Genomic DNA, 13,888 nt, shown 5'->3' on the forward strand with positions numbered 1-13,888 from the left:
TTGCTTTTCGGAAATTTTGTTTATTTTTTTATTGAGCAAAAATGTGAAATTCTTTTAGTTGTTGTGAGATATACCGAAATGGTATTTTACAAAATTAATACTTTTTCAATTTCTTAATGCTTATCTGTTCATTTAAGCTTTTCTGATGTTTATATTAAAGGCAGTTCAGTACAGTTCTTAACAAAAAAGTTTTAAAATTACTCACTCATCTCTATCTATTAAAAAATTAAATTTTTTCTTTTACCAGCTTGTTGTTTGGGATGCGGATTTTGTACTCGTGACAAGCTAATGTACTCCTGGGAATAATTGACAATTTTTATAGAGTTTCTTTTACAGCTGTTTTGTATTAGAAAAGTTGCGCGAATAAGAGCATTCAAAATGTTGCCTTCAAATGAAATTTGCAATTGAACTTCTAATAATTTATGCAATTCTCTTGTCAAATTTATACAAAATTTAAATTGTGTACAAAAATTCTAATTTCAGCTAATTAAATGCCACACAAGACAAGTGGCAAGTGGCAAGTGGCAGGAGGCAAGTGGCAAATGCAAATTGGAGCAGCATAAAAGTGTACAAAGTTTGAGGCAACTTTTCAGCGTGAAGTGGCAGTCAGCACATGGAAACAGACGATTTTTAATTAAAATGATCACATAAGGCGAACGTCAAGTTGTTAATGCCACATTGCCACATTGCCACAAGTAGTTGCCCCTCTAATTAGCAGCTCAACTTTAACTAACAATTACGCTTAATCATTTCGCGTTTTATCCTCGCACTTGCCCCCGCTCTCTGTGCCCCCAAATCAAATGATGTACTTGCAACAAGCAGTATCATATGCAACTTTGTTGAGCTTTCAACTGCATCCGGTGACAGTCAAGTGAAAGTTGTCCTGCTATATTTTGTTAGATATTAATATTAAAGTAAATACACACATTTCGATTTAAACACAATAATTTAAATGTTGCAATATTGAAACTACTTCATTCGTTTTCCATGCACCAAGATTGTCAGACTCTCCGGATTGGGATATTTCGATGGCGTCTGTTCTGGAGTCACGACGTCTTTATCGACCGGATCATCAGCTCCGAATTTCAATTCCACGTAGTCCTTGTATATGATATTCCACAAATAAGCCACACCAGCTGTAAAAAAAATAATGTAATTTATTTAATTGTAATTGCATGTCGACAAATGTATAATTAAAAATTACTTGTCAAAATTTACGAATATTTTAGTGTTATTCTATGCAATAAATGCACATTATACAATATTGCTGTGTGAAAGTTGAGGCTACAACTGATCACAATATACTGTATAAAGTCATAAATAAATAAGACTCAATCTTACCTGCAAATGTCCAAGGAAGAAGAGTCCAGATAAAAGATCCACTACCATATCTCAAATGTTGACACCAATGCATTAAACCTGCATTCAACAATGAGAGAAAGCAGAATGCTGTGATGACCAGCCAAAGAAGCAGAAATTTATCCGTATGCTTTGAATGGGCCTTAAAAATGCCAAAGGCCAGTCCCAAAGTTGCCACAAATTGCAGCTCACGCATTAGCTGCAAATATTCATTCCCTAACAAGCAAAAACAATTATAATTATAACGAATTTGAATAACATTTGTGTACTTACAATGAAAAGGCTGGGCATTTGTAGTCATGGCTATGCCAAAAACTATTAGGCCAATTGCAATTTGCGTGTTAGGTTTAGTCAGCCACATTTTCAGTCAACGATTCGAACAGAACTGAACAATTAAACAAAGGAATTCCAAACACATTGCATGATCCCATTCTTCCACTTTATTAATCTATATCTCTCTTTCTCTCTCTCTTTTTATCTCTCTCATATTTACTAGCGCTCTCTTAATTGCTCTGGTCGAAACAACTTTTATTTAATTTTCCGTACAATATACAAGATAATCTCTTATCTTAACTCTGAATCGAAACCGTCAAATTCTCTGAGGTGGGGGCAATATACGGCGGAGGGGTTTCCTTTGTCTCAAATGTCGGACTGATTACATTGGCCGTTGACAGGGAGAGTCCGGCTACTCTGTTGTTTTCCGTGAGCTCTACATATTCCTGATACATGAGGTACATAAAACACCCCACGGCAGCTGTAATAAACAGATTGTTGTTGCTATCAAATGCAGACATTCATAAGTAAGTACAACTTACCTGTAGCTATCCACTGGGCCAGAAGAGTCATTAATGAACTGAAAAAGTAGTACGCGTAAAAGTCGTTACTTATATAGTTGAAACTGCAGAAGAAGAGTGAAAAGAAGAAGACTGCCGTGGAGACAAGCCAGAAGAGCAGGAATTTATCCTTATGAATTGGATCCTTCTTGAGAATGCCAAAGAGCAGAGCCACTGTTGCCGTCCCCTGCAGTCCTTGAATAACATTTAAGAAACCCTGCACTGCAAAATGGTAATCATATTGAAAGTAAACTAAATGAAATCCATAATATCTAAATGGCTTACACTGATAGGGATAGGCAAACGTGACCAAAGCCAATCCCATGACAATCAGGCCGATTGCCACATGTCTGTATGTCTTATTCAACAACATTTCGATTCAGCGATTAAAATGGAACTGAATTGGCAAAAGTATAAACATTATTAAATGAGTAATCTCGTTTGGCTTTTCTCCCAATATATTGTTTTCTCTATTACTTATCTTATCGTTGCAGAGCACAACTTTCTGAGATAGCTCTCTGCAGACAAATAGCTTTCAATATACATATAAAAAAAAAAAGCTTTGATGATAATTAAATTTTTAGTTGTTAAGAATTGTAAAAAAACATCAATGTTGTTAATGGAATAGTATTTAAAAAATGTAATAAATTATTAAATTGCTCCTCATCTGTTCTATAAGTCTTTAATCAACAAAAATTATATGCACATTTTGTTTGACTGATTTTCTGCTAGAGACATATTAGCTTTTTGGCAACCCATTTGACCAAAAAGTTAAAAGTTGAATTCATAAGAAATTCAATTGGTCACACACTTTGGCTTTTTAGTTGATACCAAAGCTGTGAAAAGTTCATAAAGCAAAATGAATGCATAACTAAATGAAGCACACATACTGACACACACACACACACACACACACACACACACACACACACACATGGACAAAGTGTGGGGCACATTGTGCATTCATGTTCATTTGATGGCTCAACTTTTGCTATTTGTGCATAGAAAACTTTTGTTTTTGGGTTTTATTGGCAATTATTTTTACATTTAGCGAGAGCCAAGTTGTTAAATTGGCCGCCTACTATATTAACAGGTGCAGGATGTGCATGTGAAAATCCTTAAAGTGGAAACATTTTCAAGTTTTTCATTTCAAGCCGGCAGCGAAAGTTGATCGCAACTTTTCAACGAATTTACTTTTTAATTAAAATTTGTTTTTCCCCTCAAACACACACATAGACAGCTCACTGCATTTCTAAGTATCTGTAACTGTATGTGTGTATGTGTGTCTGTGTGTGTGAAGCCATTACAGAAATTTCGACGTCACTGGCATGTGTAATTTATAAATATTTGTAATTAACATCCCCCTAAAATCATCATAAATTTCATCTAATTGCATTTTTATGATGTTCAAATTGTTGGTTTTTTTTGGTAGAGAGTAAGCCATAAATAAACCCAAAACTGGGAGGCAGAAGAAAACACGTCTCCTTTCAAACAGACTTTAAAGACTGATTAATTTTATTATTATTATTCATATCATTGTTATTTTATAATTGTCTAGCTTTACAGCTCAACGTTATTGTAGCTTAATCTCAAAAACTTTAATTATGAGTCTGTCTCTAATATATCAAACTAACGCTAGTTTAAAACAACTATAAATGTAATTAAAACTAATTTTTAGTTAATAGCTAAACTTAAGTTTTGACAGTTTTGCAAAGTGTATTTTCTTAATTTCTTGTTTGGTTGAAAAGTTGAAAAGTAAAAGGAAACGAAAACTTTTGTTTATTGTTACGTGGTGAGTTTCGTCTTTGTTTACGTTTTCTTTTCTTTTTCTTATTGTTTGTATTTTGATTTTTTGTTGCTTTTGCCGATTGTATATTAATTTGCTAGTTTATTAGGCGTGAATGTAAAAATTGAGCAAAAGTTTTGCCATTAGCAAACATTTTGGCAGGCTCTCAGCTAGAGTGACTCAAAGGTGAGCGGTTAAGGTCGGAATAAAAATGAATAAATGGCACCCTTGGCACCCTTGGAACAAGGTGGTTCCCCCGAGCTGTCTGTCTGATAAATGAGTTCATTGCAGTTGCCAATGAGACGCTCTCTTTCTGGGCTGGAAATGTGGTTAAAGTATCAGCTGCCATTCAAAGTTGTGAGATGTGAGGATTGAAGCAATACGAATTGGACTGGGCTGCTCATTTATATCATTTAAATGCGCATTTAAATCTATTTAAAAGTCCACATGAGCCGGGCACAAAGCCGAAGAGACAACAGTCCTTCTTTTGCCGGAGAAAAATAAAGGGCAAATAAAAGGCAAGGCACAACCTCAATTCAGTTGAGTGGAGTACGAGTTTAGCTCTCAGCATGATTTAACGATAATGAAGGTATTTACGAGTTTAGCCTTAGTCTGGCAAAAGCAAAACTCATCATAATGCTCGGCAGTAGCAGCAAAAAGGTTACACACTCAACACACACACACAAAGGTCTTGAACCAGGCATAGAGTTACGCATTTCCTGGCACTTGTAAGATGTTTTGCAGAAAACTTTTTTGTTGTCGCCGTTGATAAGGACAATGACAATGACAACTACTCGAAACGACAGCACGCTGAGCACCCACTGTAGCACACCTGTAATCCCACAGTCCACAACCCTCCAAACAATAGCTAAAAGTTGCAACTTTCCAAACCTTTCCACATCGTACTATTTGAGCTGGCACACGTAATCCAGCTAAAGGGGGGAAAAGTCAAAGCACATTGTGCGCTAATAAAATTTAATTTGCTATAAAATGTTACACACACTTTTAGCTCGCACACACACACACACACATACGACTGTATAGATTAGTGTATGCGTGTTAGTCATAAAACAGCGTCAACATAATTACAACGATTTGAAATGAAACAATTTTATTTGCCAATTTATGTTCCACACTCGGGCAACTGGCAAAGTGAAACAATTTTTGGTTCGTTGCCTTTTTAATGCCTTTTAATATTAGACAGCTGCATTGAATTCAAATTAGCCCCTCCAGGACCCCAAGTAAAATATGAAAATCTAAGCGATAAAAGCGATTTTTAATGCAAAGCTGAGAGATAACTCAGAAAAGTCGACTCGTGAATGCCCTGCATTAAAGTGTAGACGTTTAAAAAAAATATTTTGTTATTTATTTCAAAAGAAAATGTTGGCTATAAAAATATGAATTTAAAAGAGTTAATATCTTTGCTGAATTAGTAAAGCAATTGTTTGGTTACATTTACTTTTTATAACATTTTGATGCAGTGCATAAGTTCTTCCGATTCAACACCTGACTAAGACTTCTGTTTAGTCTTTGGACTGCGAACTGTCCACAAATTTTATGATGCCGCCGTCTGCTCTCAGCGTTATTCCACTTGGCACTGTGAGGGATTTATTGTCAGGCAACTTCAAGGTTACTCTAGGAGTCGGAAAGTGAGTCGGAAGTGGACTGTGTGTGCTTGAAGATGGAACAAAAGGCGCTAAGAACATAAACCAGAACACCAAACATCGTATTTCAAAGCGATAGGTGCCACATGCCACATGTCGCACGCATTCAAGCGACGCCTCAAATTATTCAATTCGCATCTGCTTGAGTTATCTACAATCGATATGTAGTCCAACAGCAAACGTCCTTGGTCAAGACAATAGCAACAAATAGTCTTTGGTTTCCATTGACACATTCAGTTTGGAATGTAGCCAAAAATGCTTTTGGCTTTTAGCAGTTACCTGTGCGGTTTCCAGTTGATTGCTGATTGCAATTTACTTTGTGGTTGCATTAACCAAAGCAGCAGCAAACACAATGCCTTTTGGCCATAGCTGTGAGACATTGATGCTCACATGCGGCGTATACGCAATGTGCATACCCGTATTATCCCATGTGGCTTTTTTCTCTCATTGTCTTTGTAAATGTAGTGCCAGTTGCTGTTGCTGTTGTTGTTGTTGCACATTTTCAATTATAATTATTAACAGCTTGCAAATGCATTTTTTTGCTTTTGTATGCTTTGGGGAATTTTAACTCACCTGAGTAATGCACTTGATGCTTGCGTAATTTCCTGGCCGTGTGCATTGCATTGTCCTTGCCGTTGCCTGGTTGCCTGATTGTTCCTGCTGTTGTAGTTATCGTTGTCGTTGTCGTTGTTTTAAGTGGTTTTTTTTTTATGCTGCCAGTCCAGGCACTTGTAGTTCCTTTTTTTCTTTATTATTTTTACCTGCTTTCCGTGCTGCCATTTTGCCCAAAGGCAACTTTTAACATTTAATGATGCTGCTTTGTATTTTAATACGCTTTGCTTGCGCCACTCTCCCTTCCCCTTCCCCTTTCTCCCCTACCCCTGCCTTCCAGTATCTAGATCCGCTCCTGGTCTTCTCTCTTTCTCTCCTACGGTCCAACTGACAGCACGTGCCATAAGCAGTGCTTTGAAAAAACTTTTAAGTAGACATGCAACGTGGCCAGCCTCAGTGCCCCTCTCCCCCTTCTTGCGCTCTCACCCAGCATCCATTTCCGCCCACATCATTCTGTTTTTTGCCTTTTGCGCTTTACACGTAAGTTGTCTACTCAGTTCCAATTTTTTGCCTGCCAAGGTGTTTGCAGCAATTTGTGTCAGCCGGCTCGGATTCAGTTGCCTTCCCCTGATATACTTTTATCCTGCTATCCTTGTAGCCTTTGTCCTTGACAGATCAGCTGCTTCAACTATTCTCTATTCTCTATTCTCTATTCCCGCTGACTTGTTGTCTCAGCATGCGGTGTAGAGATTGCGCCAATTTGAACCTGTTGCCTTCGCTTGACGCATTTGAAGTTGGTTGGCGTCTTAAGTTCGACTTCGATTTCGATTTTGAGTGTGAAAAGTTTTGCGCCTTAGGCTCTGTGACGGAGTCAAAGTTGGAAATAAATTGCATTCGAGTCGAGGCACAATTTTAATGCAATTCCAATTTAACTTGGTTACAGTTTCAATGCACCTTCAAATCGCATTCGTTGCGTCCAAACTTTTCGCCTCTTTGCCAAAATCACAAAGTAATTGCAATTCCCCAAATTTGTGAACAATTTACAAAATTAAGTTCGGCAAAAGTTTCAAACACGCTTCCAGGTACTACGAACTATACAAGAGAACCGCAGCAGAAACAAAGACAAACCCAATGGCAATTTCTAGGGTAGAACATGCCTTCAGTCGCCACGAAATGAAAACTTATCAGCGCTCAGAATCCAATTGAGGGCCAAAGTTTGAGTGCTCAGTAAGCCAAGTGGTAGCAGATCATGTCTCAAAGCTGGCCAAACTGATTGGCACTCGGGTCAATCTGCAGCTGTGTCACTGAAGTGCAGAATGGATAGAACTAGAATAGGTCCGGCTTGCAGATACATCTTTTATTTAGCATAAGGCATATGCAAATGACGCTGATTGCTCCACATGCTCGCAGTCATTACAAATTAATTTCACACGTGACTAAGTCGACATGGCAGCAACTAGATGCAGCTTAAGAAGGAGCTGAAGCTGAAGCTGGAGCTGCAGGGATGCCAACATCAGGTTGGGCTAAGGCGACGGGCAGCAAACTGACATTGTGTCAGTCATATGACATTCAATTACGAGAAGTTGTTGCATCTTGATGAGCAAATGTGCCATATGATATGCTCCTTGCCGCTCTCCTATAAATACATACCTCGTGCTCCCCTAAATGCCACATGCAACTGCATACTGATTGCTGATTCCTGTAGGGAGCGCCATAGATGATTTTGTTGATGCAGCTGACGTTGCATGCAACAGTAACTGTTGCATAAGCCATTGGAGTGTGTGTGTGTGTGTGTGTGTGTGTGTGTGTATGTGACTGGGTTCACTAAGAAGTCGAAAATTGACTGAAAGCAAAATGCATATGGCAACCTTGGCGTCATTCATCGCATATTTTGAACGACTTATTCGATATGTAAAGAACCAATTGAAAAGTTTATTCAATAAACCTTTAAAATTCAAAACATACTTTAATAACTAGTAAATAAATATTGTAAATTGAGTAAAAAAGTGTGAGTGTACTCACATTAAATAATAAATAATAAAAATCATTGTAGAATTTAACTTAAGTAAATGTTACACATCAGCAGCTCTCTAAAACAATTAACCGATTAAGGTCGAAAAGCAGACATATAAATTGCGCATGGAAAATATTTTTTGAACTGCAAAAGAGTCAAACATTATAATTACTGCCTATTGTGAAATACACTCACGCAAGTTCTGTTTAGTAAATGAATTTGAGAGTGTTAATATTTATCATATTTCATAGAACATACTGTATACATGTATTGAGAGAGCAAAGAGAGTTTGCGAGGCATTTGTATAAGTGTATACATATTTATGTACATGTACATATATACAAATAATTATACAGAAAGTCAGATAGCAGAAAGTAAACACGCAATCTCTCTCTACCTTTTACACTGGCATATGAGAAATTAGAAATAATATAAATTTTTAAATACCTAGAAGTTAGTTCATCACTTTAAAATAGAGTTTAGTTTAATGTTTTTAAATTGTTTTTTTTTTATAGAAATTGTTGTATATTTTGGGTGCAAGAGTTGGATTTTTTATCTTTTATTTTTAACTGATTGTGAAGCTAAAGGGTATTTAATAGTCGTCAATTTAATGAGACACTCTCTATGCTCGTCGAATATTCTGTCTCCCTCTCTACAAATCGATTTGTCTCTCTAATGATAATTTGCTCGTATGCAGAGTTGCCACTGCTGCAAAATATTTTACACTACCTTTTTTTTGTAAAATTATCAGTTTTCGAAAAAAGTGCACCAATTTCTTATATAGAAACTTATAATATTGATAGGCAATATTTATTTAATTTTATATTTTTATGTTATTTTATAATCTTTCAATACTCTCAATTCGAGATCCACATTATAGGAAACATTTACATTAATGTGCAGATCATAGTTATAACCAACAAAAGTATTTACCAGTATATGTAAAATAATTTGGAAAACGTTTATTAAATATAAATAAGCTAGGAGTACACAGAAATGTATTATGTTGGCAAATAAACGAAAAAGTGTACCAAATGTGGCAACCATACTCGTTTAAAGAACAGCTCCAGACAAATTGGTGATGTCATTTCAGTTGCTCGGGAATCATTGTTGCAAAATGTTGTTAAGCAAGCGAAATATCCAAATATCAATTGTGCTCATTGTAATGAGTTTGGCTTTGGCCACTGGATTCTTGCCTCCTCTTAGTAAGCAGCAAATAGATTGCTAAAAATTTTAGAACTTATAGCTTAATTTATTTGTAAAAGGTCAACCGGATATTCTGACAATTTTGCGAGCTGCTCAGGTTACGGTAACTGTATTTATGCTCTTTGGTATTTTGAAAGCCCATCCCTCACATAAGGCTAATTTCTTTAAACTCTGGTTGGGCATAACGTCGACCTTCTTCGCCTCGCTAATCTATATAATCTTGAGCTATTTTTTTAGTTATTATCCCTTTTATGAGATCTGGGAGATCTTTGTGTTGCCTATATCTGCTGGTGAGTATTCCAATATAAATTCATAAGAAATTCTTTCTGTAAACTAACAATTGCAGTTGGCGTTGCCTATTTGATGAGCATCATGTACAAGGAGTTTGTAGAGCTTACTCAGGGTTCTGTGGATGCACTGGAAGCTAAGCAGCCACCAACTTATGATGCCACCTTGCAAAACTTGGTCATCTCATTGAAATCTTAAGCTTCAACTTTGATCAATCGAATAATATCGCGAAATAAAGTTGAAGTCGCTTCAGTTAAGAGCTGAAAGTCATTCCTGGTTTCTGAGTGGGAAAATGGTGTTGCACCACAGATGTTGCAGTTGCAACAAGATGATGGTTGAGGCAAAAATTGATGATTCTTTCACAGTCCAACTGTGCAAATCTTAGTCTCTTGATAAGCTTTCCCATAAAGGATATAAGTATAACACATCAACAGCATTGGCACAATGAAAACATCCCGAATCGCTTTTATTAAAAATTTCATTTTCATTTGCAACGCGAAAATGGGAAAATAGGAAAAATGGCAAAAATGTGGCAAATATGAAATATGAGCAATAAACGGCAGTCGGGGGCATGCGTACGTCTATCAAAGTCCTTGAGCTCCAACTCAATGCCCAAAAACCCACTTGCAATAACGATGTCTTCTTTCCCTCTGCCCTCTCATCTATTCCCCTTCTCCCCCGTAGAACTTCTGCTGCCCTGAGGCTTAGCGCTGACGTTCGAAAATTAAAATTACACAGCAAAACTTGCAGTGCAGTGTACAAATATGCGAAGGACGTTGGTCACCGAGGGGGAGGGGGAAGAGGACGCTCTAAGGAAGCTCTAAGGAAAAACAAACTGAAAGCCGGAAACGGCGTCCATTGGCGCTAGCGGCCACAATTATTATTTTATCCAAAGTTGAAGCTCGCATAGGAATTAAGTAAACACAAAGTTAAGATTATTCGATTCTTGAATAAGCAAATAAAGAAAATAGAATACACTAGAAGAAATCTATTTCCCTTAATTTGTATTTCATTTTATCGCTTGCTTCCACTGATTATTTCTAACAAACCACAATTATTCTTACAGATTAAAATTTATCCATCGGCAATTTAAAAATAATTCTCTAAAAAAAGAAAGTCATTTTAAAGAATTGACTGAGTACAGTCTTTTCTATTTTAATAATTAAAATATACTTGTCAACATTTGATTACAAATATCAACACGTCACAACGCAATCTTCAGTCTTATCTTAAAGTATCTGGCGTAAATCGAGAAAGAAAAATTAATTTGTTTGCCCAAAATGCTGAGCTATGAAAATAATAAGCCAAAGCAATTTTGATTTATTTTGTGCCGCAGGCAAAAACCGACTCCGTGTTCAAGCCAAAAGCTAACCAGTGAACAGAGCAACTGCATGTCACACACACACTATACATATAAAAGACAGAATAAAAAAAAAAAACAAGTGTAAGTTGCGGCTAGAGTCGAGCACGCTCGACAGTGGGATACCCTGAGAACAGGTACTCTGTATAAGAAGTTGATTTTCGACCGATTGGTCCTTTGACAGCTATATGATATAGTGGACCGATTAGAACCAAATATGGTCAGGATGAATAACACAAACTTAAATGCATATTCTATAAGTTTGGTCAAGATATCTTTAAAAACAAAAAACTTTTTCATATTACAACTTGATTTTCGACTGAGCGTCTATATGATATAATTGTCCAACCAAATTTGGCCAGGATGGATAGTGCCAACCACAAATTTATATTGTGTCAGATTGGTTGAGATATCTAAAAAAACCAAGAAGTTTTTCATACTAAAACTTCGTTTTCTATCTATCGTTCCTAGGGCAGCTTTATGATTTAGAGGTCCGATCCAAAAAAAAAATAATATTGAGCTGCGTACGTTATCCAGGAACTTCCTTACCAAGTTTGAAGTCTCTAGCTCTTATGGTCTCCGAGATCGACGCATTCAAACAGACGGACAGACAGACAGACAGACGGACAGACAGACGGACAGGACTAGACCGACTCGGCTGTTGATCCTGAGCAAGAACATATACACTTAATTGAGTCTGCCATGCCCCCTTCTGCCTGTCACATACATTATGCCAAACCTGTTACACCCTTTTTTGCCCATTTTTTCAATGGGCTCAGGGTATAATAAACAAAAATGCTGCTCGAGTGAACTTGAAGCTCCAAGCACCGAAAACCTTTGCATTCTGTGCGCAATTAGCCTCACAATGGAAGCCGATGTGCATGTGGATATGTGTGTGTGTGTGTGTCAGTGCGTCGCGTTATGTGTGTGTGTGTGTTGTGTGTGTGTGTGTGTGTATGTGTGGCAACAGGTGCCTCTACCTCTGTCAGCATCCTGCAACCCGCGCATACAAACTCGGACCGAGCACTTTAAATTGAAAGCGTTTCGAGTGTAATTGCGCGGTATCCGTTAACGAGCCGCTTGTTAAAGTCCAATCCCTTCTTTATCAAAACAAAACAAAACAAAACAAAAACAACGACCACATGCTTAACTGCAGAGAAAAATTAATATATAATGCTCGACTAGCTGCATACCCTGCAAAAAGCAACTGTTTAAGTTGCATATCAAAAGAATATAGAAATTATTTCAAGTTGACTTTTGCTGCAAATTAATTATTGCTAGTTGATGCCACAACGGGGCAACAACAGGAGTTGCTTTTATCTCTGATGCATTGGCATTAATTAACATTTTAATGGGGAGCAAACTGCGCAAAATAATTTCATTGCATTTATGTTAATAATCTCACCTTAAAGAGTTTGAAATTTGCCTCTGGCTGCCGCATAATTAAAGTTTCAGTATGCGACTCTAGAATTTGTTGCATGCAGCCAAAACTGTGCCAGTTTAATGGAAGTTGAAGCGTACTCTCTCACCATAATTTAAGGCATGCCACACAGAGTGTGGGGCAGCTGTGGATCAGAGCACAGATGTGGTCAATGCATGGCAAATTGGATACACTAATTGACACCTGTGACATCCACAGAGATGGTGTTGTTGTGGTCTGTGGTGGACGAAGTTCTGACCTAAACAAACGAAAGTAAAAAGAATATAATGAAAATACGGAGGTTTGGGCACCTCAATCAAGCATAAGATAAATGTAGAAATGCCTTCAAAGCGGTGTCAGAAATTAAAAATAAACAAATTTGTATGCACAACAACAAAAGGCAAGGAAAAAGGACGAACAACAGAATCAAGCGCAACTGCTGATGCTCTTTTGAAAAGGATTATTTGGATTTAAGAATTTAGTTGACGTTAATATGAGTACTCGTAATACCTTTGATTAGTATATATTTATTATACTATAGTTACATTTTTCCTCTATTTTCCTTTTTGTGCTTTTGTGTCTACTCTTGCGCTCTGCCAACAAATTTACCATTTGCGTAATTAATATTTACCTCTCATTGTGGAATTTTCGGGCTCTGCGAAAACTTTTGTGATTTGTTTGTTTGTGTTTTTTTTCCTGCTGGTTGCGCGCAGACTTACAAATTACGCACTAATTAAGCGGCTTCTGCTGCGGCGTCGACCATTTTTCAAAAAAGTCCTTGGCTCACTTAAGGCTTACCAAGAACCGCACGGATAGGGGACACGGCTTTTGGGTCAGTCTCAGCTTTTGGCTTATTCAGATCACCTCGGAGCGTCGAACTTGCAACGCGCATTAAGCGACAAAAGTTAATGTGCATAATTAATTTGCTTTTGCACTTTGCTGAGCCTTCATTTTGTTATTTTTTCAGCCCCCTTTTGTTTATTGTCCCTGTTGTTGTTGTATTGTTGGTCCGAGCATAAATCAAATTGAAGTGAGCCGTCGACACGGGTATTCAAATTCAGCTTTCAGTCGAATAATATCTTGGTTTGAGGCATGTTGTAGATGGGGGGGGGGTGGTAAGCTGCCAAGTTGCCAAGTGGCGCACGTGAGGCACAAAAGCCGCAGCTGTTGGCAGCCAGCAAGAAATTCATCATACGCACTGTGTAACATTTTTAATTGGCTGTGAAATTAAATTTCAGCGAACGCACACCTGACGATGCCCAAGATCCTTACAACAACATATGATTGGACCGTTTAGCTGGTTGCTTGGTTCAATTGCCATATTTAAGGCAGCAAATTCAATTGGCCCAACATCGTGCACAATAAACAACTTCATTTGCCAAATTTACTACGAGATAATTGAATAG

The 13,888-nt window shown here is 37.3% G+C and overlaps 3 protein-coding genes across 3 annotated transcripts; 1 reads left to right on the forward strand and 2 right to left on the reverse strand.

The window, feature by feature from the left end:
- Positions 1 to 867: 867 nt before the first annotated feature.
- On the reverse strand, positions 868 to 1,776 carry LOC117785190. The gene is made up of 3 exons (XM_034623102.1): positions 1,633 to 1,776; positions 1,342 to 1,575; positions 868 to 1,136 (listed from the first exon to the last, which is right to left on the reverse strand). The coding sequence occupies exons 1-3, from the start codon at positions 1,718 to 1,720 to the stop codon at positions 970 to 972; spliced, it is 489 nt and encodes a 162-aa protein (XP_034478993.1). The 5' UTR covers positions 1,721 to 1,776; the 3' UTR covers positions 868 to 969.
- A 92-nt stretch (positions 1,777 to 1,868) lies between these two features.
- LOC117785189 lies at positions 1,869 to 2,614 on the reverse strand. The gene is made up of 3 exons (XM_034623101.1): positions 2,478 to 2,614; positions 2,175 to 2,414; positions 1,869 to 2,113 (listed from the first exon to the last, which is right to left on the reverse strand). The coding sequence occupies exons 1-3, from the start codon at positions 2,563 to 2,565 to the stop codon at positions 1,929 to 1,931; spliced, it is 513 nt and encodes a 170-aa protein (XP_034478992.1). The 5' UTR covers positions 2,566 to 2,614; the 3' UTR covers positions 1,869 to 1,928.
- A 6,661-nt stretch (positions 2,615 to 9,275) lies between these two features.
- LOC117784326 lies at positions 9,276 to 9,968 on the forward strand. Its single transcript, XM_034622034.1, has 3 exons — positions 9,276 to 9,413; positions 9,474 to 9,704; positions 9,761 to 9,968. Exons 1-3 carry the CDS (start codon positions 9,290 to 9,292, stop codon positions 9,898 to 9,900), a joined length of 495 nt encoding a protein of 164 aa, XP_034477925.1. The 5' UTR covers positions 9,276 to 9,289; the 3' UTR covers positions 9,901 to 9,968.
- Positions 9,969 to 13,888: the final 3,920 nt, after the last annotated feature.

This window comes from Drosophila innubila, assembly GCF_004354385.1.
Source record: "Drosophila innubila isolate TH190305 chromosome 2R unlocalized genomic scaffold, UK_Dinn_1.0 1_C_2R, whole genome shotgun sequence".
Taxonomy (NCBI): domain Eukaryota; kingdom Metazoa; phylum Arthropoda; class Insecta; order Diptera; family Drosophilidae; genus Drosophila; species Drosophila innubila.